General features: G+C 41.3%; 1 protein-coding gene across 6 annotated transcripts in view; it reads right to left on the bottom strand.

Moving 5' to 3' along the window:
* PLCH1 (phospholipase C eta 1) overlaps positions 1-25,932 on the bottom strand; it is a 72,311-nt gene that overhangs the window by 4,135 nt on the left and 42,244 nt on the right. For 4 of the 6 annotated variants that reach the window (XM_040568060.1, XM_040568059.1, XM_040568058.1 and 1 more), the window contains 17 exons: positions 24,013-24,106; positions 21,986-22,189; positions 20,306-20,426; positions 18,866-19,037; positions 16,569-16,676; positions 14,395-14,556; positions 12,227-12,298; positions 9,280-9,371; positions 8,449-8,549; positions 7,493-7,672; positions 7,289-7,396; positions 6,106-6,230; positions 5,572-5,656; positions 4,824-4,970; positions 4,357-4,436; positions 3,447-3,506; positions 2,610-2,970 (listed from right to left, as the gene is read on the bottom strand). In XM_040568060.1, the coding sequence (XP_040423994.1) occupies positions 2,610-2,970; positions 3,447-3,506; positions 4,357-4,436; positions 4,824-4,970; positions 5,572-5,656; positions 6,106-6,230; positions 7,289-7,396; positions 7,493-7,672; positions 8,449-8,549; positions 9,280-9,371; positions 12,227-12,298; positions 14,395-14,556; positions 16,569-16,676; positions 18,866-19,037; positions 20,306-20,426; positions 21,986-22,189; positions 24,013-24,106 (2,272 nt within the window). The remainder of the gene's footprint in view (positions 1-2,609; positions 2,971-3,446; positions 3,507-4,356; positions 4,437-4,823; positions 4,971-5,571; positions 5,657-6,105; positions 6,231-7,288; positions 7,397-7,492; positions 7,673-8,448; positions 8,550-9,279; positions 9,372-12,226; positions 12,299-14,394; positions 14,557-16,568; positions 16,677-18,865; positions 19,038-20,305; positions 20,427-21,985; positions 22,190-24,012; positions 24,107-25,932) is intronic. The other 2 variants (XM_040568062.1, XM_040568063.1) reach the window with 2 other exon arrangements.

Below are 25,932 nucleotides of genomic sequence, written 5' to 3'. Positions count from 1 at the left end.
ACATACAGTTATTTTAAGAGATTTCAATCCAAGAATTTAATTTTTGATCTTCCACCAGCATGCTGCATTCATAAGAGAGTAAGATTTGAATTTCATGAAAAATACACATTCAACATTTTTTCCGCCAAGATCTTACTTGTGTTTACATGCCAAATCCCAGCTCCAGACTCACTCCTAGCTATGGAGCTTTTAATTAAGCAGGGAATAGAGAAGAAAACCTGGTATAATACATACTCTTTCTCACATTCACTAGAAATGAGGTACCCTAGGAGCATTCATTAACAGTGCCTGAAAACCCCCTGTTACGGTAAGAGGGATTTTTAATGAGCCTGGCACTAAAGGCTGATCTCCAAAATCTGAAAAGTTCCTCAAGCTTTCCACAGTGTGCCTACGTAAGGTTGGAAGAGATGTAAAATTCTTTGATTTTTAGGTTGTTGTTGTTTTGTGTTTTTTTCCTACAAAGGACAGAGGAGGAAATGGACAGCACCCAGCCTACTTGGCATACATCCAGGCAGGACAGATCTGTTTAGCTATGGTATTTTGGCAAGAAAGATCCCTGTTGGACAGCCAGCCCTCTCCATTCTGTACTGATTCCTGCAACAACGAACGCTTCGTTTGACTAGTACCTCCATGAGGGTGAAGCCACCTCCCGGTCTGAAATATTTGGGCCGAAGTTACTTTGAGAATACCCAAGCCTTATCCTGAACATGCGTAAAGCCGTCACGTTTTTTCTCACCACGACTGAAGGTAAGTGCTTCCACCAGAGAGGGACGTGCCCTTCAGTACAGAGAAGCAGGAAGGTCCTCCAGCTACAGCAGAGGGCTCCATCTAGAATTTCTTCTTCACGTCTCATTTCTTTATGTGTAAGGTGGCCAGTCCTCCTCTATAGGGGTTACAGAGCAAGCCCTATGGGCACCCAATGGACAGGATCTAGTCCCCTCATAGCTAGAAGGGGCAGGATTTACTCCCTGAGGCAACTTCTTGGGTCATCTCACCAGGGCCTGTGCTTTCTCAAAGGTTATTTTGCTGTAAGTGAACACCCACAGCTTATAAAAAAAATAGGTGTGTAAGTTTCTTCTAAATTGATTTTCTGTCTTCATCTAAAGCATCTTTAGGAAGAAATCTCTCTAAGAAATTATTGCATCCATTGATAAGAACGGCTGAGCTGTATCAGCTTCGTATGGTTATCCAGAGAAAATCATTCCATTTTAAATGCAGCATTTTCAGAGTTGGCCTCCTTTTTCCTGTCTACAGTTTCTTCTCAGGTTGGTTGAAAAACTTGGTTTAATTTTGCTTGCTCTTTCTCTTAAGTAACTTCTTTTCTAAGGTGATGTCCAGATTATACGTTCATTCAAAGGCACAAACAGGCAAGCAGAACAAATATGGCTTAACAACACCTTCCATCTGTGCCCAGTAACTATCCTGTTCCAGAGCAACACCTGGGCTGGCAGAAGCTGCTGCTCCACAGCAGAGAACACTGAGGGCAGAGCAGCACTTCTGCCCCTCACCACCCAAGCCAGGTTCCCCGTGTGCTCTCCTCTCACCAAGGCAGGCGGCCAGCGCTTCTGGCTGCTCAGTGCCAGCAGGCACAGCCCTGCAGCGACCAACTCAAAAGCGCTGAGCTGCCAGGAGCAGCCAGAACCAGAGCACCTGGTCAGCCCTGCAGCCCCACAGGGATGGCATGCACGAGTGCACGCACTCTTTCCAAACAAACACAAAAACAACCCCCAAAAGCAGCGTAGATGTCCTAGACTAGGTACAAGCTAAGGGTGGAGACAGCAGGTCTCATGAATTACAGCCATTGCATTCAAAGCTTTCTAGAGTTATTTAAATATTTCAGTAAATCAACTATTAGGTAGGTCATCGAACATGCTAACTTTGCTGTAGTCAGGGGATTGACTTCAAAGTACCGGATTTCAAAGGCCAGACTAATGTTGCTGAAAACACTTAGAAAAAATCCATTTTAAGAATTGTGTTGTGCATCAACAAAGACCAAGATTTTATTCTTGTACACTTTCCACGTAACTTTGGTTACTAAATTTGTTTACTTTAGAGGGACAGTATCGAGACTGTTGGATACAGTCTGCACTACTGTCACCCCTTTTACATCTATTTGAAAGCCTGCATTGGTCTTTACATACACTGTATCCAAAAACATATGTTGCATTAACTTCTTCCTCCTTGAAAACAGGGAGAAACACCATGCCAGCAGCTCTGTTTTCATAAGGAAATGGACCGTAGCAAACCAGAAATTGATGAAGGTTAATTGAACATGTTCTTAAAGAAAGAAACAATTTTTCTTTCTTACAAAGAGAAATTTGGAAAACATCCTTTTAAGACCACTTCCAGAACCTATTGTAATTTATTTGCCTAGTTTGGAGACAGCTTTCCACTGTCACCCCAAGTGAAGGGGTTATGCTTATCAGAGAGTCTGAGGAGATTAAAAACGTACGTGAGCTGTTAAAAATACTAGAGTCTCAGGCATGTGTCATTTCACCCAGTAACTCATTTGAGTTGAACAGAACTACTTGCATAGAAATTGCAGAACCGAGCCTTTTAATAGGCTATTTAAACTTAGTACACCAAAAGTAATTTTGGAAGTTTCTTACCAGATGTGTTTTCTTTTCCTTTGGCATCTTGAGCAGTTTCATTATCCGGGCACGGCAGTCCTACCAGAAGGTATTTGTCCACTGGCATAGAAGCAGGACGGGCTTGCAAACTCCGGCTTGTACGCCTTACGACTCCTTCTTTGTCTTTCAGGTCTGCTGGTTCAGAGGTACTGTCTTTAATTTCCGTGGCTTCCAGAAAACCCATTTTACTTTTCTTTCTGCCTTTTGCAGGTGCACTAGCTGTGCGCCGGAGAATCCGGTCACCAATAGATCGCTTCCGTACATAGTGACCGCTCGTTTCAGCAGCGTTGTGCTTAGGGTTCTTGTTAAACAACCCTCTGAGTCCTATCAGCTGCTTATTCTGAAAAGACAAGAATAACCAGGTTTCCAAGTGAGTTCAGACTGCTACAGAAGCATGCAGTGAAAACGGTTGCTTTCTAAGCGTTTATGAATGATGAATACAAAGTTAAAATGCAGCAAAGCAAAAATTCACACCAAGCAATACACATCTACTCTGACCGAGGAACTATCAGCATAGGTCTCCATGAATTCATGCATGTCTGTATTTCTCCTCATTAGGATGGCAGCCTGCCACAATTACAAGAGAGGTTTGCTCCAAGTCTCCTAATCAGAGGTGACAAGACTGTAAGAAATGTATTGCAGTGACAGGCTAGACATTAATTTGGAGTTCTACGCATGGGCTTCATCAAAGCAAAACTCAAATGTTTCAGAGTCTGAATGAAGAATGATGTAGTTTGGTAGTTACAGATCATGCGATTAGGAACCATTCGAAAATCTGTGCCCAGCAAGTGCAAAGTGCATGCTAATGAAGTCTACCTTTGTGGCTCCTAGAAAGTGCAATATTGTGTAACTGGGATTGAGGATTAAAGGGCTCCACTGAAAGGCAAAAAATGCAGATATGTTTGGCTAATGTTTTCAAGACCGTGACACAAACAAACAAGGTAAATAGGACATCAACTGTAAATATCACTCCCATAATATAAGCATTCAACAACTAGCTTACCGAATACCAGGTTCTAGTGCAGTGCCCTCAACATTTACTTCTGAAGTAAAACTGATTTTAAAAAGAAATGTACTCACTGGATCTAGATGTGAAATAATGATTAGGTGGTAACAGTAAGCACATTTGTAATGCATGCATACTAAGACTAGAGTAACAGCACGTTACACTTTCCTTGCTTACAGCCTGCAATTAAAAAAAAACCACCCGGATTATGGGCTATATCCTCCTGCTCCCTGAGCACTGTGACAGAAGCATCTCTGCACTGTTATTGCCATATCTCAGCTGGAGGGAGCCAAGGGTTCTACTGGACACAGGTGTGGTGTGAATGGGTGCCCTGGCTCAGTGCTCCTCAGAGAAAACACTAGGAATAGGGAATTGTAGTTCGCTTCCTTGAACATGGTGATGCTTAGCAGTGTAGGTAGTTATCTATATAGGTAACAGTAGAAATGAAGACATCAATTCAAGGACAACAGAGAAGCTGACGTTATGCTTTTCCATGGCTGTACGACCCAAATAACTTCTTTAAACTTTATTACTGGTCAGCGGCAGAGTGGGCTAGGCTCTACTAATCCACTGTACAGAATGCCACAACGCCCAAACCATAAGAAATATTTAGAAAAAGCACAAATCCTGTGAGGTTCTCTGGTACATTTAAACCCATTTTTATCAGAAGAATTAAAACGTAACAGTCATAAGAGTATGTACATTTCCAGATATACCTACCTTTCCATAGATTTCATTAATGGTTATATGAACAAATATGGATGCTTCTGTCAGTCCTTCTAAATACACATGGCGGTAACCTAGTAAAGTAATAACAGTGCATTATTACACTCAGCAGTATGCATTCTACTGAATAACTGGCAATGACTGTCTATAAAAGTGAAAGATATATATACCTGCTGTCTTAAATAAATCCTATTATGTCTTCATGAGATTTCCAAGCCGCCCAGTACAAATTGCCCCAAAGTTAGAGGCAAGAGCAGAAATTTCCAAAAGTGCAGCCATCCAAACTCCTTAAAGTAACAGTGAATACACTACACTAACGTAACAGAACTGTCCAAGATCACACATGAAGTCTCAGAGAAACAGGCATATATCCTATGCTGAGACCTTGCCTTAAACTTTAAATTCAAAGGCCTTTGATCTTCAGTTAGATCTCTAACTTGAGAAAAACATGTGAGACTAACCAGGCACAAGGCTGCTAAAGGCCACGGTTCTTTGTCCCACGAAGTCTCGCCCAATAGGGTCATGGTCCCAAACAAGAAATCGGACCAAAGCTATTTCAGGCATGTGAATGGTAAAAGTGAGTGTTTCCTCCCAAACAGGATTAAACCCTGTAAAACAAACAGAGCAGAAATTTGGTGAAAAAAACCCATAGCAAGTGCTAGCCTTAATTTTCAAGATGCATAGCAAGAGGCATTAGAAACAAGTAGACCAAATACAAAAAAGAATATTCATTATTTATTGCTCATCTAGGTCTAGGATCTCTCATAATCTCCACTACAGAAATAATTGAAAACAAGAGAAATCTGTCTCCTAAACAGCTTTTACAAACAAAGTGGTTCTGGTTGGGTAGCTGGCAGGGATAGAAAGGCAGGCTGCTGTTTTGCAGAACTGTGGTAAGCATTCATTTCATTTGAAATTAAACACGTATTTTATACATTTTAAAATATACTTGGAATTTCTGCCTAAAGGAGATTTAAGAACAATCCAGTAGATAGATATTGTGGTGAACAGTTCTCTTCCTTTACCTGTCACTTGCCTGTCTCCCTACACCAGAAATTCTACTTAGAAAGCAGAATTAATTTAAAAGACAATCATTTGATTTCATCAGGTAAAAAGCTTTGCAATTTAGATAGTAATAACAGGTACTGAATGATTTATAATTACTTAATATTTAACTCTAAGAAAAGGAAATCAGCTAGATTATCTTACCATTGTCATCAACCACCCTGGTCTGATCTTTACAGCAGTCAACAGGTAATCCAATAATTTCCACCTCGACAAAAGGATCTATTATCTGTTTTTTTTGGAAACAACAGTATTTTAAAAGCAAGCTAATGATACCAGTCAATGTTAATTCTCAAGGAATCTCATGCAGAGAATTGATTTCAGTTCATATAAGAATTCAAAAACTTTTCATCATGTGAATTTTCAAGCAGTACAATCATGCAAAATAGCTTCATGAACCACAATCATATGTGATTTGTAGTCTCAAGAACTATGGCCAGTTATGAGTTATTTTCAAAAAAAGTGAAGTCATGCTGAAAATACGAAACAAATTAGTTCATAAAGATCACGTATAGGATACAGACTCTGTGGGAAAAGGTAGTATTGGTGACCAAAAGCTTGACAGCATCTGAAATTATTGGTATATTTAAATAAGGTGAAAATTTATTTGAGACAAATGCTGCCATGTCACTCTTGGACGCCAGGATAAAAGCATTTGTTGGTATCAGTGTAGTTTACCTCTCCTCTGTCACCCAACATTGAGTCAGGAGGCTTAGGTAGCTGCTGTCCACTGATTATTTTCAGAATGAGCTGCTTTTTGGGACTGGCAGGAAGTGGATCGGCAGAGTAGGGGTTGAATGTGCCTAAAAGTTGGCAAGGAGGGAGAGCAAGGGTAAGGAAAAAGATGCACTGAATAAATACCGTCCCCCCAAGATGCATGCACCTAGCCAAAATTCAGGCATTATACTAACTTGCAGAGTATGGAGCAGCTGTTAATGAATTTTAAAACTTTTTCTTTTTTTTCCCCCAATCCTTTCTGAGCTTAGCAGCCTTTCTTTACACAATTACAAGACGGAAAGACTACCCCCACCGAGAGGAGGGTTTTGCAAGATTTACACTCATTTGGAAAAAAAAACTGTCTTCTATAGCATAGTAGCTTCAAAAAAACAAATAGTTATATCCTAGATCTCCACTCTGATTGTGTTTCTTGCACACCTGCACAGATGTTAAGAAAAACAAGCAGCTAGGACTGAGTTCCTCAGCAACTGTGCCTGCTTCAAGTTCCCAAACTGTCTCTGCCACTTCTGGAATACCTGCCACTGCTTCTTATGGCCATATTGAGAAAATTGCCTATGGACACATTAAAAGAAAATTGCCTAGGGATACAAGAAAATTGCCTAGGGACGCAATCAGATCCAAAATCCTCCAAATGTGGAAGGATTGGCACTGCATAACACTGAAAAACATTTGCTTCTGTTATAACAGAATTTTCAGGACGGAACCAATTCCTTTTAAAGAGAACAAGCTAATTCCATTGAATTGCTTGACAGCTGGAGCAAGTCCTGGTACGTGGTCCTGGGCCTTGCTCTTCTTGTTTGGCTGTCCTAGGACCTCCTTTTCTTTTTTTTCCTTTTTAAACGCTTATTAAGATGGAGCCCTGGAAATATGTCTATAATAACTACAAGGAATTGCATACCGGTACTTATACAGTCTGAGAGGTAAACACCATTTTTTGAAGACAATATCTGAATTCTGAAGCAAAACAAGCTTACAGATATATGGAAATGTGAAAGAGATTCTACATATGTCCTTATTTGTCTTTCTTGCGTCTTAGCAACTTCTCCAAAATAACATTTTTGGAAAATGTTTTTTTTTTGAAAGGTTTGACACTTACAGTAATAAATGTATAGTGGGACATTACCTTTGCACATCTGCTGAGGTTTGAGGACATAACCACAGTTGCCATTTACCCTAAATTTTGCTTCATTTAATTGCATCACACGTCCCTCAGACTGGTAGTTTAGTGCCACTGTTGAATGAGAAGACTCAGGTGTCACTTATAAAGATAATATTTACTTAGCACAAATACAAGAAGTGAGAAATAAGATTATTGTGCAGCACCTACCTAACTGGCAACCAACATTCCAGTAAGGTAAAGGGTTAAAGTTGCTGGAGTCGATCCGATATGCCGATGGGTAGACCCTTGTAAGCTGCTTCTGGTTGTAAAGCATGAACTGTTCGGCCTTCTGCTGCACTGCTTGGTGGGCTCTTGTTTCACTGAACGACAGCACGTTCCCTGTTGATCCTGTGTGCATTGTTAATCAACAAACAAGTTACAAAGCAATCCTGGGGAAGGAAGGCCTGAACTCAGACCTCAGCTATAGTGGTATTAACCAAGGGGAACATTAGTTTTAGCCCAAATTTACACCAATAGATCATCTTGTCATACTCAAACCATATGTTGTGTAACTGAAGCATAGCAGTTTTCCCTTCCAGAAGCATCTTCTGTTCTACCCACAAGTTTCAAGACTTGCAATGAAAGCCAAACAAGCTCATGCTAATTGCTGGAGTCTTTTCTCCTGCACAACCCTGGATACAACTGCTATGAACAACCTACAGAGAAATCTACAAATGGAAGTGTAATCAAAACCATCCTTCTGAGGAGCTTACAACCAGGGAGAAGAAGGGCCCACCAGCAGGGATTGCATTTATTTATCACAATTCAACCTTATTGTGTTACTAGACACTATTTAAAATTGATAACATTAAATGATGACAACACTTCCCATAAAACTGTAAACCAGGAAAGCATTCTCCTGAAATAAAAAAAAATAAATAAATCATTTTTAATATTGCTACTAAAACATGAATATTATAGGAAACCAAGGGAAAAGGATATTTCCTACGGAAGGGAGGGGTGGTGCTTTACTCTTTCTCCATATTTAAGTAAATGGAATAAATAACTTACTATTCTGCTTTTAAAATATCTTTGAAATATGAGGGAAACCCTGAGATCAGATATGCTTCCTATCAAAACAGAGAAGAAAAATGCACGTGTAAGTCTTGCACCAGCATCCTTACCATCATCTACTATATCCTGGGCTGCCACAGAGTTTGTGTACACCACCAGGTCAGACAGAGCTCGGCACAGCTTCACAGTTTTTCTTCGACGAGCCAGTCTGCTGAATTATATTTAATATATAAAACAAAGCAGGAATTTTTCAATATTTAAAGCATATTTGAATCCCCTTTATGTTTTTCCATCAGTAATGAAAAACACGTGTGCAACTCAAGCTGAAAAGAAAGGTGCAGTAAACAGGGAACCCCATGGGGCAAGCCTCCTTCGAGAGGGTTCTGAGCAATCTTCGAGATAACTGTTCCCCTTCTACCTTCGGTCACAGCGCACAAAATTTTTCATTTACAACATAATGAAATGGCCGCACCGTGGCTCTTATAGACAAAAACAATGCAGACGGCTTTGAGCTGCATCTGGAAAGGAACGTTTCAGTGACAGCAAATGCGTTCTCGATGGTGCTTTTTTGATTGCTTTTTCTTTACATTCTCAGATGTAATAAAGTTGGCCAGGCTGTGATGTACCCTTATTTAGCCTAAGCAGCTTTCGTTGAACACTATTTACAGCATGAAAAATGTAGATTGGCATTTTTCCATTAGAAGAGTATTACTACCACATTTCTTTTCAGTTTAAGGGTAATTGCTATTGCAACCGATGAAAATCTGCACATTCAGAATATCAGGCTACAGCAGTCACAGCGAAATATACACCAAGAGCAGTGTCATAAATGCCTTGCTCTTAAAAACAGACTTATCTGAGGCAGTGACGTATACATATTAATAGTAATAACAATGCTCTAGCTCTAACCAAACATAAAATTGTGGTGATTCTTAGCTCACCTGTGGAGCTGCCCTGCTTCCTTTCCAGAAGAGTTTTGCTGATTTTCTTCATCGTCTGATGCGCTATATTTGGATGTTGCCTTCCCTGCTTTCTGGTGGGAAAGAATTAAGCACAGCTGTGTCAATGCATGGGGATGATTCTGTACGTTCACATTACCATGATCAGTGACAGGTGGGTTGGTGAGCCGCCACAGGTTCACTGCAGGGGACCACTGTCCTGCATGGACGCAGAACGACCCCTGGGTGTTCAACAGCAGACAGTTCTCAGCAGAACAGCGAATGCTCCCAGGCATACAGGGAAGGAAAGCCAACAGAAAGCATCTGTGCTTTGGTCTCACTTCGAGCCCAGGGAGTCCAGCCACCAGCCGGGGAGCAGGTCTACCTGCTGGCCAGCAGCGAAGGCCAAGGTGGAAGAGAATCGTTTCTGCAAACCTGCCAGGCTGTTGCAGCCCACCACGTACACAAACAGGCTGTGCATGGAGCTGAGCAGCAGGGAGAGGAGAGCTTTGAAGAGCTCTGCACCGCTCCACTGCCTCCAGTACGCTGGCACTGGTTGGGCCGCATTGCTAAGGGCCCGCACCATATTTAACAAATAGCACCACACAGTAGGATCTAAATGAACAGAGCATTGCTTTAACCTATGCTCCCCCCCCGCAATTTAGGAAATGTAACAAATGCATTCACAAAGCTGAGAACACAAACAGCCTCTGGGCAAAACTCTCAAACATATTTTTTCTACTGCCTTTTGAGCTACGCAAATGAGCATTCAAATTATTCTAATTTATTACAGTGTACAGTAGAGCAACTAGCTATGATAAAAAGATTAAAATCTCAAAAGCACCTTTTTAAGCATCTACTCTTTCAGTTTCCAATTTCAACATTGCATCGTTTGTAACTAACTATAGTTCAAACGAGAGTTTCTTTAATTCCCTTCTCATCATGAGGTAATTCACAATATAACTGAAAGCTCCTTATCCTTCTGCTCATACAGCTAGATGATAAATGAACACAGAATTAATTTCTCCTGCTATGATAAACCAATAATGCTCATAATTTAGTACATGCTTTAGTTTGCTGTGTTTAGTGCTGAAATAAAGTTGACCACAGTGGAAACCATTTGCAGAGTTCAGTTTTGGAACCCAGAGGTGTAGACTGTGGATGATTCCCGCAGTTAACCTGCAGGAGTTACCAGCCTCAGCCTCTCGGACCTCCACTGGCAATTTTTAGAGTTTACATGTGGGTACAGTTGGCACAAGAGCCAGGCTGAAAACATCCCAAGTCAATATCCCTGGTTGGATAATTCTACACCTGCAAAGATATCAACAGCAACTATCCTTCCTGGCTCCCTTTAGCTGTAAAAGCATAAGGGGGAAGCTACTGGCTCAGCCTACAATATAATCATTAATTATAATATATACAGCCTTTTTTTTTTCCCCAGCAGAGATTACACGAATGGGCTTTCCTACCTGCTATATCCCTTAGAATAACTAGTCCAAGTAATTAAATTGCTGACATGCTTTCCAGCCCTCGGTGTACCAGCTGTTTTTAGTGGCTCCATGGTGTGTCTGTGACATCTCACCCACAGACTTTTTCCCCAGCAGCGAGCACAGGGTGCGAGGTGAAGCTCCCATTAGCATGCACTGCGGCTACTTGCAGATCTCAGCACATACGGACTGAGTAACGTGCACTTAGCTAAAGCCACTGAAAGAAATACAGCCAAGTTAGAGATGTAAGCTTGTAATCTAACTGTAAATATGGGTCCTGGTATTGGCTACCTAGAGAACTGTTGATGGCTTCTAGCTGGATTCACAGCAGGTAAGGCGGTGGCCGCTTAAATTCTATGATGTGTTTCATAATTGCTGCTTCTCCTGAATTGCTGTGGAGATTTCCAGTTACACAGCATGCTTCCTGCTCAGCTGCAGCTTTCACCACGGGCAGCACTGAAGGGGAACGCAGACAACTGCCGGGCCGCAGCATAGCGACTGGGCTGCAGGCCCGCCTCATGGCTGCAGGCCCGCCTCATGGCTGCAGGCCCGCCTCGTGCCTCTCCCACCGTCCACCATCTGACGGCTTCCTCGCTCGGTGCCTGCTCATGGGCCCTGCGAGGAGCTGTCGGGAAACGAGCTCACATGGGGCTACACGTTCATTAAAGCCCAGCCACGGGCCCTGCTGGAGTGAGGGAAGGGGAGAGATGGGTGACAGCAACACATCTGCCAGGCAAGGGGATGAGGAGGAAAGACGGGCACACGTCCCTTTTGGTGGCCGGTATCTGCTCAGATGCACGGCTGTGAACAGAGACCTCACACTCGTGGGGACTGTGTCAGCTCTTGCTTGGCTGTGCAGTTGCTGCAGTGCAGACCCACTGAAGCGGACAATGCGACCCAGCAGCTACACAGACGTATAAATAGCGCACACCAAACCACAAGGAGGTCAGAGAAGAGCCCGTTTTTACAACACGGGAGTGGTGGGACCAGAGCCGCTGCTCAGTCACAGCAGACCCCGAAAACAAGCAGGAGGCCAGTAGGAAGTGCATTGTATGGCTCTGCTCAGGGTGTGAAACGGGTAAATTTGGACCCCAAATGAAAAACACCATCAGCTGGGTGGGAGGAGGTCTGGAAAACAAGAACATACTGAAGCAGTTGTTTACGCTGCTCCTCTGCTGCTGCAAGTCTGATCAGAAAACCAGCAATTCCTCTTCACTAATAAAGATTAAACTCGTGGTCAGGCAAAAATGTTTTTGGTTTTGAGAGTGTCTATCTTTGAATGATTCTCTGTACTCTTGGCAGCTACATTCTTCTTCTGAACAATAAAAATTATACCAAGTGTAACCAAGCAGTTCTTCCTCGTTGCCTCCACGCACACCATGCCTGTCCCAAGCAATAAGACATACTGTGTTGTAAGAAAAGTCAGATATAAACCAGCAAAAGGAGTCTCTCATTTTACTTACTTTGTGTTTACCGAAGTTGCCCATTAATGATCGACTATGAGACTTTTTTCCACCTTCTTTTGTGTCCAGGTTCTGTGCAGAGAGAGTGCAATAATGAGTATAACTAGATAGCTTCAGAAGTATCTTTAAAAAGTCTGTTACAGTCTCTGAAAGACATGCCTTTAACCCCATAGTTTTATGATTCATGATTTTAACCCCAAGTTTCTGTATGTCGCTCTGATTCACTATTGTACGAGTACACTAAACGCACAAGAGAATAAAGGTAAGAGGGAAACAAAACCTAAACGCAACATACTGATCTCCGAACGCAAATTTAAATCCAAAATCTCATTACAGGACTTTTCTCATTTCTTTACATAATTTTAGCTTAGCAATCCTCTAACAGTGAGGAAAAGAATTAACATTAATATTCAAGACAGCAACCAACCATGTAGAAAAACCAGTTCAGCGAAAACAAGCAAACAAAAATGAAAGTGTACATAAAATAGCCGCAAAAGAAAAGGAGAGAAAAAAATATATATCTGTCTAGCAGACATGGGCTTTTCATAGGCAGCCTGAAGTCCAAGTTTCACATCTATAGGCATGTCCCTAGACATTGGCTTGATAATTCCTGGCAGCTTCTAGCTTTCTTCTGTCAGAAAAACACATCCCTTTATCTTTCAGAGAGCAAAATAAAGACCTAAAGGTGCTGAAGAATATTCCCCCACCCTTTCACAGCAATGCCAACAAACTAGTTATTCACTGTGCTGTGTTGGACTTTACTTCTGGCTATTCTAACGATAAAGGAACCAGATGGTTTCTTAACATCCAGGAAAGTCAATAATCCCTGTACCTACGTTCAAACATTTGTTCCTAGCTCCTTTCCTCCATAAAGCGTAGAAGCAAACCCTAGCAGATAAAGGAACAGTCTCTTTCAGACAAGAGCGAGTAGTTGACAGTTTCAATAGCAAATCAAATTAAAACTTACATTATACACTGCCCTTAAAAAAAAAAAAAAAGATAACTTGATAATTACTGGAGATTAGTACATAATTTTGCATTGTGAATAGTTCTTTTTTTGGGGGGAGGTACCAGAGAACATACCAAATATAATTATTCTAGCTCAAAATAATATTGAAATGGCTCATATCTGATCATGTTTATGAACATACAGGTTGCCCTCTGAACTCCCACTTCTCTGACCTCAAAAAGGCCAAAGGGAGGAGGCAAGCTGACTGTTTTCATGCTGCAAAGCCACTATCTGGAAATAACCCTTCTTTCCCAGGTCAGATGGCTCTGTCCTTTGGGCTCTCACAGCCTCTGCTCATCACAATGCAGCTTTGACCAGATATCTCAAGCATCAGGACAAGCTGAGCATATTTTCTGTAGTCAAGCCTGGCTTCAGGCAAAAGTCTCACAGGTCCATCCTTGGAGAAAGGTTGGCAAGAACTACAAAAAGCTAAAGAGTGAGAAGATGTGCAGAAAGCAGCACTGCACATACCTGACTTTGGAGACTTATACCAGCTAGAGTAGGCACATCCCTCTGAACAGTTCATTCCCTATTTAACATAACCAGGCTTCGCATCTGCTTGAGGTGAAATGTGGTGGTGGTGGATTCACGGTACAGACTCTACTGATGTACTCAGAATTCCAATACATTTCACCGTTTCGCAATAATAGTTTCATCTCAAAAGGGAAAAGAAACTTACCAATTCTTTATATGTCATATTTCTGGGTACGAAAAAACAGAACCTTGCTTAGGGCAGTAAAGCACGATCCCATGTTTTACTGCTATACAAAGCAGCCACCAGCATTGCAGGCAGCAGACAACACTGTCAGTTATCACTGCCAGCCTTGATAGGACTAAGGTAGTAGAGAGAGGGTTTTCCCCAAAACCTAGACACAGACCAAATGGTTTGACAGTTGTTTGCAATATCAGTGCTTGCTCAATTAATTGCTTCCAACTTTTACAAGGAAATAAAACGGGTTAGAACAAGATACTCCTCACATTTATCATTCAAATCCTCTCCTTGGAGATTTTTTTCTGAAACAATTCCAAGTTTTCATTTTAGAGGAAATACAACTCTCAGATGCTGTTAGTAAGCCATTGCCTTTCTCACTTAAGAAACATGCAACACATCACCTTGGCTAATATCCAGTACGTACAGGGGGAAAAAAAAAACACCTACCTGTTTCAGGTTAACACTTAGACCTTCGTGAGTTGCCTTTAACAGTGCTCTCACAGTGAAGCTGTCAGGATCTTCTTTGTCCCTGATTTGCGATTCTTTTACCAGAGATTCAAGCTTTGTTCTTATAAAAGATTCCACTTGGTGCTCTGTTGCACCATTACTCTGAAAAGCATCAAGAAATCCGGTTAAAATAGCTTACTATCTCCAACACTTCTGGGACAGCCTGAGGGAGCATTACACATGCCTCAGGCACTCCCAGCATTTCTTTTCACTGTGCAAAGAAAAGGTTCTTGCGTAATCCTGCTCCGATTGTGGCTTTTATTGTCACTGCCATCATCCTTTCTTTTCTTTAATCCCCTTGAGACATCATTTGCACTGCCTCACCAAAGTACTGTCCAGCACACAGATCACCCCAGGCCCTGGTGGTAGCTCTGCTTCAAGCAGTCGCAAGCCTGACCCTCCTTCAAGGTACAGCCAGAGTTCACAGCCAACGCACCCACACGCTTCCTCAAACTATCAGCCCAAATACTATTAGATTTCTGCTCCAAGAAGTGAGACAGGGAAATAATTAATAGTAGCATGACACCAAACAGTCTCTTACGTAAGGTGCTTAAAACAAAAATGGATCCCATGGCACAGCAGCATGCACCGAGCATTCCTCTCTCCATGGGGTAAGAGAACTCTCCTCAGACAGGAGGAAATCAACTGCTTGTACTAACGTGCTCCCTTTCTGGCCACAAAAGTCCTACTGCATTGGCTTTAAGGACTGCAGATTTTGTTTTAGGTCTTTCTGCTCACCAGAAGTGCTGAGTTCATGTTGGCAAAGCATATGTGGATTACAGAGTGCTCCTCTTCAACAGCACAGGACAGTGAATTGGGCAGTGAATTCCCTAAACTTAAACCTGCAGAAGTGTTTAAAGATACTGTACTCAAAGAAGAACCTGTAGTTTAAACCAAGCACAATCCTAAAGATTTATGGGATTACCCATAATTAATACACAACATTTCAAATTCTATAGTAAATGCCAACAGAAATACAACAGTTGGCGACATTAAGCAGGCTGATTTATCCTACACTTCAAGCACTTTCTGCAAGCAAAACTGTACTTCTGTATGAGACTGTCTTGTGGAGCATGTGGCTTGAATGACATCCAAGTGCAATCTAATCTCTAAATTATTAATAAATTAATCAGGATTTTGTCTAGTAGGACAAAGGGATTTGGTTTATCTAAGAAAGCAAAATCTGTCCTTTTGTGTAATGTACACAAATCCTCCAAAAGGTGTTTACTGGCTGTAGCATTTTAGCAACCTCATGGTAGGGGGAGAACCAGCAATCCTTCCATTGCCAATAGCTGGCATAAATGATACAGAGAAGTTAAAAGCTTGATATTCAAGCCATAAACAGCTAATGAGAGCTACACTAAGGAGCTTCTGTGTGGCAACAAGGCAAACTCACTGGGCTACATTCAGAAGCAAAGATAAACAATATTATACTTGCTAAATATTAATTTGAATTTGATCTATTCTTTCTGCATCTCCCTTGATAATATCTTCTTTGTTCAAAAATTTTGACTGGTGAAGCAAGGCTGCCTTCTGACTTGAAAAAAGCACCTGCTGGATAACGTGTATTAGCATTGCACACCAGCTTCAGATTGTAGCCAAAAAAAGCATTAGTAAAACCAACAGCAGAAAAATAAACAGCAGGAGTTAGGAAATAAAGAGAATAGAAAACAGTTTTCAGTGTCAGAAAAGAAGAAACAGAAAGATTAAAAATAAAAATGTTTCACATTCCAATTTCTTTTCATTTGCACGTCTCTTGATAATTTTCATTTAGAAACTGTGTAGCACTTCCATCATTATGATTGCTTTGAGTACTAAGCATTTGTACCTGAAAAATCTTAGCATGCTTATTGTGCTGGCATCAATGATTTCAGCCTAGTGTAAAATACTTATACCTGTTACTTATGTGGTATAAATGAGGAACAGCCTGCATTTCTGAACAAATTCATTCCATATCTAAATGTGGAATGATATAATTCCTGCATCCTAAGGACCTGACTTAGAAATCCAAGTTAAAAACCTTAATCTGCTAACAACTGTAAGCAGGATTATGGAATATGCACACAAGAAGTGTGAAGATAGAGCAGTTCTGGGACATGTGTATATGCACATACATAGCAGGACTTTAATTTGCAGTCATCTTCAATTTCATCAGCACTGTCCTCATCAGAAACTTCTCCTTCCTCAGCATCTGCTCCAAGACTGTATGGCAACTTCTTTCCCTAAAAACAAGGAAAAATATTCATGATAAATGCACACATGGTCAGTGTCATGTTGTGCAAAGACCAAAATATCCCTTTACTCAACTATTTCTTATTTAAAGGTGGCCATAGTTTAGAATTCAGTTTCAGAGAATCTCATACAAACTGGCCCAAGGGGTCACGTCTTCACAAGGGGACTTAAGTATTTCTGGAAGAGTTTGCTATTGAAAGATATTTGCAAACTCGTTCAAAAAAGCACACTATCTCCCATCCCTGGAGCAACTCAGTGAGCGTCTGAATGATTTATTTTCAAGCTGCCTCCCAGATGCTTCAGGCTTACCCCCAGCAAGCAGACCATCGTGTACTTCAAATAAAACTCAAGAATCAGTAGTTCATACTTTGTTATAGGCTCTGCATCAGAAGGGAAAATGCAGACACAGAAGAACTCATTGCGAGTAGCCATCATCATGAAGGAAGCAGCAAAGCTTACTTTAATACTGCATGCTCAGAACGCCGAAGGACCTTCAAATTCAGCTCACACTTGAACGTTTATATGGGCTTAAACTCCTATTACCAGAATTACTCTTTATATGCAGTAACAAAATGAGAATTATGGCCACCACGTGAAATTGTTTGGCTAATTAATCAATGCAGTGTTTCAAAGAAAAACATATAAAACTGTGCAAAAATAATAGCAAAAAAAAAAAAAAAAAGAGAAACTGGCTTACTTCAACAAGATGTTGATTCCTAAACATTTTATCTGTTCTAACATGACTGTTTAACTTAAACAGAAAACAGAAGATGGGAGATAAGGCGTCGTGACAAGGCACAGTGATGCTGAAAACAGAATTCCTCGTTCTAAAAACATCAGCCCAGCTCTGCACCGTTCTGTAACTATCCACACAGTTTCAGCCACTGATAGCTGAAACATCAATCTGAAGTTACAAACTCAAATGTGCTAGGAAGACCAGCACAAAAGTTCATGGAAAACAGCGCAGTACTAAATCTCTTGCCTCTTATTCACTGACAATATTTCAAGCTAGGTCCGCTCTGTTTTGTCACGACTGACATTACCTACCGTTTTGTTCAGCTCCCTACGACGCTGACACTACCTGCTCACGCAGTTCATTAACCAGCAGTTACACAAGAAAAACACTTCAATAAAGTTCAAAATCACAGCTGAGCACTTGAAGGTTTTCTAATTCAGAGTCACATCTCTACTATGTATCGAAATATGTTCAACCTAGCATCAAACCTAAACTGTGAATCACTGTAGACAGTTTGACATGGAAGATAGAGGGAAAAATGTTATCTCAAGGGCTCGCAGCAAAGTAATTGACCTCGTGTGTCAAAGTCAATTGGACAATCTAATAAGCTACAACTCTATTAATCATCCTCTCAAAGGCCTGCCTAGCATTTCTTTCTTATTATATCCATCTTGGTCTTTGAAATTCCTTTCAGAGCAAATCTGTTTACACTGAGAGGCTCGAAGAATTTATCTTGCATACAACACTTACTACAGTGCTCTAAGGCCTCCTCCCTTGCTGCTCTTTAGCTACCTTCTGCAGTGCTCTTCTTTCATAAACACAGCTGATGAACCGTGAAAATAGTTTCATTTCATGAACTACTGCTCATACCAAGGTGAGGGGGAAATGTGGGGTAATGCAAGAAAATGCAAGAAAATTTCAGATGTTTTTATATTACTCCAAAATACTTTGTCTAATGGAAGACGGTAGGACGATGTTTAGATAATGCAGGGATATGAATGATAGGGAAAAATTTCCACTAATAACATCTGTTAGATTTCAGAAAAAGAAAAGTATCAGATAATTTTGTCGCACTTCCTCCTATTCACAAAGATGCATTTTATATAATTTCTCTACTCTCCTGACTCAGTGCTAAGGTTTAAAAACCAGCATCTCTGACTATAAGACTCTTAGACAAGATGCTGAAGAAATAGAAAGCTTTTCTTCACATTGCTGTTGATAACAACTCTTTGTTAAAACACTTAGAGAAGTATTCTGGGACACTTGTCAAGGCTAAGGCTTACCCTGTTTCAATGTGTCTGTGAAAAGCTCAGAATTGTAACTTACTGCATCTGTGCTCATCCTCACAGTACAGACAAACCGGCTCTCAAAAGCGAAAGATCTACATAAATGCCACATGCTGACTTTTGTTGTATTTTGAACACGTCATGAGTAGCAAATTACCTTCACTAGGATTTTCCCTTTCAGATTTTGAGGACTAGGAAGCTGCCTGGAGTCGCCGGTGACTATAGATGACAAGTCCAATTTGTCACCAAATATCTCCTTCAAGTACTGAGCAATCTTCTTCTGCTGTTGGATACTGCAATGATTCTCAATAGACAGTATCACTGGAAACCTAGAAACAAAAACCCCAGACAGTGTCATAACAGTGTTTTAAGACAGAAGACCTGCACAGCTTACCACAAAGTGTTTCAAGTAGTTTGCCTTTGCATTGTCAAGAGTCTGGAAACAGACTCACTTTGAGAGGAAGGACTTCGCATAAGAACTCCCAAATCCCCATGGGCTCAGAATTCCTTTGCTAATCCCTGCAGGAGGTTCTGCCCTCTCCTCCAACCCCGTCCCACTAGCGCCAAAGTTTGAAATGATTTGAACGATTTGCTTTTGTCTTAATAAGTGCAGCTACAGTGAGTCAGACCAAACCTCTGAAGATGACCAGACTGAGGAGAAGCAGAAATATTTGGCTATACTTTCCAGAATACTCTCACAGGCTCCAGGAATTCTCAGCTAAAGTTCCCTGAGCTAGAGCCTTTGTTCTGTATATAACTGCCTATTTCTTCCAAAGACTTGCCCAGTTATTTTTTTAAACTCTTGACAGCCCCCAAACCTGGCAAGCAACCCTGCAGCCCAACTACATGCCAAATGAGGACTCACCTCCTTCAGTTTTGAGTTCATCCACTCCCAGCTCTAGTCAATAAGACCAAATCTGGGTGCTTATATTTATTCATTTATTTAGCCTTCCCATACCCTCATTTTTGTGTCACTTTAAAGAAAAAAAAGTACGTATTTTCCTTTTCTTCTCCCCAGACTACTCAAAATTCTATATACTCACTCATGATTTTTTGAGACTGTTATGTGTGTGCATGTACATATAAACGTATATATATGGCTCAAGTCTCTGCAATTTTCATAATGAACTTTGTTATATAGTACCATGGAAAGAAAACTCAAATTTAAACATTACCTCTCAACTCTGTATTTTCTTATACTAAGTATGAGACAGCTTTTCGATTCTCCTACTGAAATAAAGTATTTCCTTAGGTAGAGAGTATTACGGTGTTGATTTTTAAGGAGAATTTCCCAGAGGAAATGAGTGGGAAGTTTTGTTCAAACAAAGAACCAAAATAATCACTTGATATTGAACAGTCTCAGTCTGTTCAAAGTATTATTGAGTTTACAATGCATGAAAGGTCTTTCTAACTTTGGTTGAACTTTCTAATTAGATTGACAGTATTGCTCATGAAGCTGATCAATAAATATGATACAGGCAGTAAGCAGGGGAACAGAATCAACTTTCTATTCCCTGTGTGTTTAAAGGAATACACGTACTTCCTGGTGTTGAACTTTGACATGAGATTAGTTACACAAAACAGACTCTGCACTTACTCATTTTTGACAAAAGCATACTTATTGATAGTTTCTGCCACATCACGGAAGAGTATTTTAGAGGTAAGCGTATACCCATGGTGCACTACCGGCTCTCCGTCTGGACCATCCCAGCAATCCACTATGAAGACAAAAAAGCTATACATTAAGAGATGCCCATGGTCTTATATTTTTCTGCTGATCTTCTTTGCCAACAGAACTCGTGTACACCACTCAACTGTACAGGTGTCAAGAAGTTTCATTCAATCCACTGCAACTTCCCAGTTAAGTTAACACTAACAAAACAGTCTTTTCATATACTAAACACAGTATCTGCAACCTGAGCCTGACTCCCCCTTTATATTAAGCTCATTTTTTCCTCATATACAAAATTACAAAGGTGGAACAGATCAAGTAATGTTTACAGCTATCTATTGGGAAAGCAGCTTCTGCAGACTTTTTTTTTTTAATATCTAGTCTTTTTTCCCCTTGCTGTTAAACTTGCCATTGATGACCAAGTGTGTAGTGGGAGCAGCACTGAGATCGTCACACGCCAATATGAAATATGAATGGATTGAGACAATAATACTTCTAATGCGTTAGTGTGGTCTGGGTTTACATCAAACTTGTTACTACTGCTGCCTCTATAGAAAGTTAACTTCACGAAAGACAAGCTACAGAGCTCTTACCTACACTGTACAGTACCTACATGAGTTCTGAAGTGAGGCAAAATAACATACTACTGTGCTAAAGTGAACTTTCCTATGGAAAAAAATAGAGTGACAGACCACCCAGTTTTTTCAGCTTAATTTTTCCGATCTAATTCATTCCTAAATTTAGATTATTTTTTTTTCTTCCAGTGATGGGTTTTGTAACATTAGTCATACAAAATTAATACTGACTGAGTGTAAATTTGTCAAAACACTGTTCCATCCAGAGGAAAATAATGTTTTGTTACTATTTAAATCAAACAATTTAAACAACAATCCAACCCCACCTCCAAGCTATCAGACAAATAAACAAGCAGCATCTTGTTTTCTTACGCCAGCATTCAGCCAACAAAACAGCATCCTATGTCTGTTGTGCCTGACCTAAACTGCATTTTTCAGCTCACATGTTGACAGAAACACACACACAGCTGTGCTGGCAGAAGGCACTATTTGCTCACCTGTCCTTTTCCTCCAGGCACTAGTCATTTTTGCATCGGCAGAAGGAACTGTATATGCAAACACCCACTTTCCCCTTCAATTTGTGAAAGGGAAGGGTTTTGCTGACTCGCAAGGTGGATTAGGAAACCATGCCATGAAATGTCCTCCTCCAGCACAGGCAGCACTGCAGAGCACACCAAGCAGAGCTGCTCTGCTGGAGCAGCAGGGCCCCAGGAAGATCCCTGTCCATTGCCTTCGTGCGACTTGAGCAAGAGAGAAGTGCTTCAGACAAACGTGGGACAATGGAAAGCGAGCACTGACCGAGAAAAGCTTAACAACACAGTGGCTGGCAGGAGGAACCAGGAGTGGCTAAGCCATTTGTCTGAGAAGGTCATTCCCTACAGAAAAATGCTTGCTAGACTGCTGGAAAACAGGAGTTTGCTGCTGTAATTAGTAAGATAGTGAAGCATTAACGTCTTAGGTTTGTCACTGACTGTGCTGAAAAGGAAGGTCTATCCTACCTCTCACAGCTGGAAGTTACACCAAAACGTACCTTCGATACATCGACAGCCATCCTGCAGCACCCGCGCGTACATCTCCACTCTGGACTGGGACAGCAGCTGGTCTCCCGTCAGGTACGTGTTGTGAGATGAAGCAATGAAATAGTTACAGAGGGGCTGATCCATATCCTGATGCACTTCGCAGTGCAATGGGTTGAATACGTCACAAGCAGGACTGCGCATGAAGTTGGTGAAACCTTTGAACAGAGAAAGGTTTGCGTGGATGCCGTGCATCTTCCCAAGAAAATGATTTGCACTCTGATAGTTGTGTTTTCCCATTGTGCTTGTTAGTGTCAACCCCTGTCCCCAAACCAATGAATCACATAGCCGAGATTCACCTTCACACCCCATATTTTCAGCACATCAGTTGCAGTCTGGGGCTTGCCTATTTCTTTGCAAACTGAAGATGCTGCACAGCCTCAGTCCACTGCAGGCACAAACCCAAGTCATTCTTTTTGGAATCCTATGGAAGTTTATTACCTTCAAGAAGCACATGCTCCCAAGATCCAAATCTTGTCCCTACACAATTTGCTTTGAATTAGAAAATAAAATATAATCTAGAAAAACACATTCACGACTGCCCAAAAAAAAAATTAAAAAAAACCAACAACCTACACAACCAAGAAGTATCTGCAAAGCATGGCAGTGAGCTAAGCTTGTTCAGAAATTAACCAATTAACAACCAACAGTAAAACCAGAACTTATCATTCAAGTATAAGCATAAAAGTGATGAATAGTAGCTATAGAGAAAGCCAAATAAAACCACATATCTATATGCCCACTACCCAGCTGTTTTCAGATCAGGTGTTTCCTTCAGACCCACAGGATTTGACGTGTGCACCACCTTTCTTTTGTAGGATACGATGCCTGGAAGAGCACAGGTTTGGTGTTCTGCAGATCCACAGAAGGTACCGTGTGGACAAGGTAGCAGCCACTTAAGGATCAGACAGCATGGGGGCCTGGGCTAGACAACTCACTGATTTAGCCAATTTTACTCTAGTTTACAGTTTTCTCTATGCTGCAAGCTTATCTGAGAAGACGGTACTGGTTTATATCACTACAAATCAGATTAGAATCAAAACAGAGAAAGTTTTAAAAAATATCTCCTTTGAGAATGCGAAATGTAAAACATTTCAAAAGGACAGCGTAGACAATATCAATGCTGAAAGCAACTCGAACATAAAAGGAGCAGCAGTAAGATTAAAAGGAACATAAAAGCTTACATAAATATTTTTTAAATGTCACTGCTTGTTCATTTTGCTTTCCTTATGTCAGTGTAAATTTCAATAAATTGCCCAGAGTCACGCCAGAAACTTATTTCAGAACTGGGAGGCTGCAGCCAGGGTTTAAGTACTGTGTGGAGGAATATTTTCCCCCCACTCCCTAGAGAAATCACCATGTAAATTATTCTGCTTCGTGAAAACTATCTTCTGGGCAAATTAACAGACCATAGTATTTAATCTGTTTTATTTCAATTCAGATTTGAATTTGATACTAAATTGGATTTTGAATAAATATGCCATCTACAATTGCTTTAGCAAACAAGGTGAATAAGTTACTAAAACCCAAGGAAAAAGCAACTGTTCCTATTTTATTTCACATAAGCATAAATCAATGGAGTGTACCGCAGTGATTCCAACCCTACAGAGACAGAGCAGAATGCAAACTTTGATTCATTACTTCAGTTAGAACATGTTGTAGTATAAACTATGTTTCTACTGTACTATACAAATATACAGTTAGCCATAAAAACATGCAAGGCTGCAGCTCGCGAATTACCGTGCTGTGGCTATGACGTACGGCTGTGTGATGTATCGCCGCTCGATGGGTAACTGAGCCCACCCACTGCCGTCTCCCATAACTCACAACAATGCACCTGTGCTGCTGACTGCTGGTTTCTTACGTCAGCTGCTGTCACAGTCATCAAATATTGTAAGATACTTGAAAATACTGTTAAGGCTTTTCTATTCCACTATAATTGGTCAGGACATAAAAATAATTTAGAAATCAAAAGCGTTACCTTCAATCCCAAGAACGTTCTGCTCCTTGTTTTCTTCTGACACCTCAAACTTCTGTATGATGTCAAGACAATATTCTGGCGTCACGTTATTCATCTGCACAAAAAGGACAGTGTTGGTGCACTTATTTTTTCTACTGTGTGACCAGCATGTCAAAGCCTACTTCAGACCTCTGGGTCCCGTGGAAAATCTTTTAATCAAAGACTGAGTTCAGGCAGATAGGAAGAGGACAGACCCTCCTGTAAAAGGACTTGATCTGATTTTTTGCCAGTTCTCCACAAGACTCGTGGATCTTACATTTCAGGAGAAAAATAGGAATGAGAGGTAGTGGTTACTGTTAAAAGTTGTCATTTCAGCTTAAAAGATAAAAAATCAGCCGCTCAGCACAATTAATAATAGTTGCATTGGGCAATCATGCTGAAATGAGAACTATGATGTGATATTCCTTAGTACAATCTACTTAAACATGTAAAAAAAAAAAGATTTGGCGGGGTTTGATTTCATTTACACACATTTTCCACTCCTACGATTTCATTACTTTCAAGAGACTTCACTCTCTAGGAGAGTAATGTACACGCTATGAGATAAATAATTAGATTGTGAAATGAAAAGCAGCAGTCCTTCGGAAACAAATAAGAGTTTTGTCACCAGCTTCAGCTAGCCCCCAGCTGAAGTCCTGACCAATGGGGCCAGAGCACCAGAGAGATTTGTATTCCTTCTAAAACCAGAGGAAAGTGGCTTTCATCACTCACCTCATCTTTTTTTCACCCCTGTCCCCCTTAATTTGTAAGGACCCAAAGTGAAAACTACGACTGGGCACGTTTCCTCTACTAATTCTATCACAGGATGGCAATAATGTCTCTAAAACCTTTGGCAGCTTCTCCGTACCAGTGTGCTGCTTACTGCTTGCACTCTGCCCCCGCTGCCAAAGGCAGCTCCAACACCTGCCTTCGAATGAAGGCTGGAAGCAGGGGGACGGGCGGCTCCTCTCTCCCGCCGGGCGCGATCTCTGCCCGCAGGGCTGCGGCAGGCAGAGGAGCGAGACTAGCCACCCTGCAGATCAGGCAACGTTTATTGTTTAAATCCCCAAATGGTCCCTTCGTGGAGTGTTATTTTTACAGACGGACTTCCCTCTCAGCTGGCAAAACCGATCCCATTCGCTCTGCTCTGCCTGCGGTCTCCAGTTAATTGCGCTTTCTGTTACTTCCCATAGCTCCCTGTTCCCAGCATCCAACCGCACGGAAATCTTCCCAAGGTAGGCTGACTCTCGATCTGGCGGTCTTCTGTAAGGGACAGATCATGCCAGGGGCTGAGCTCCCCCTGGGAAATGTGGGTGCCATGACCGACCTTATCTCCTAACAGCCCAAATGCGAAGAATGACCAGGGGACGGAGCACCCAACACCCAGCTGTATCGACGTTACGAGGACAGCTGCAGGAGGAGAGCGAGCTAGCAGTTCAACTCAGCTGGCGACTCAAGCTGAAAAAAGAAGTATTTACATGGCAAGAGAGGTTTTCCAGCCTTATTCCTTCCCTCTGCTTTTCCTCTTGCCCAGGGAAGGCAAGATCCAGCCTGTTTGCCTCTCCGAACGTTTTATTTATATCTCCAGCTAAGCCGGCAACGCGAGACGCCCGCTGGAATTACACTGGGTAAGAGGAACGAGAACAATTTGGTAGAGAAAATAACTGATTATCCCAGCTCAAATAGATGTTGCTGTTTGATTGCAAGCACTATTCATAGCAGCCCTCCTTCAGCACAGGCTGACCAGAATTAACTTTTTCATTATCCCACACCGCTCCTTGATGTCTGAGTGGCAGGGTGCTTGTGTGCTCTGCGAATGAAAATGTCTAATCTGGTCCAAAGCTGCATCTGTTAGGGAAAAGGCCACTGATTTGTGCTTTTTAACTGTAGCTTAAGAGAGAT

This window comes from Cygnus olor, chromosome 9, assembly GCF_009769625.2.
Source record: "Cygnus olor isolate bCygOlo1 chromosome 9, bCygOlo1.pri.v2, whole genome shotgun sequence".
Classification (NCBI taxonomy): domain Eukaryota; kingdom Metazoa; phylum Chordata; class Aves; order Anseriformes; family Anatidae; genus Cygnus; species Cygnus olor.
This window is presented reverse-complemented; position numbering and strand designations above follow the sequence as displayed.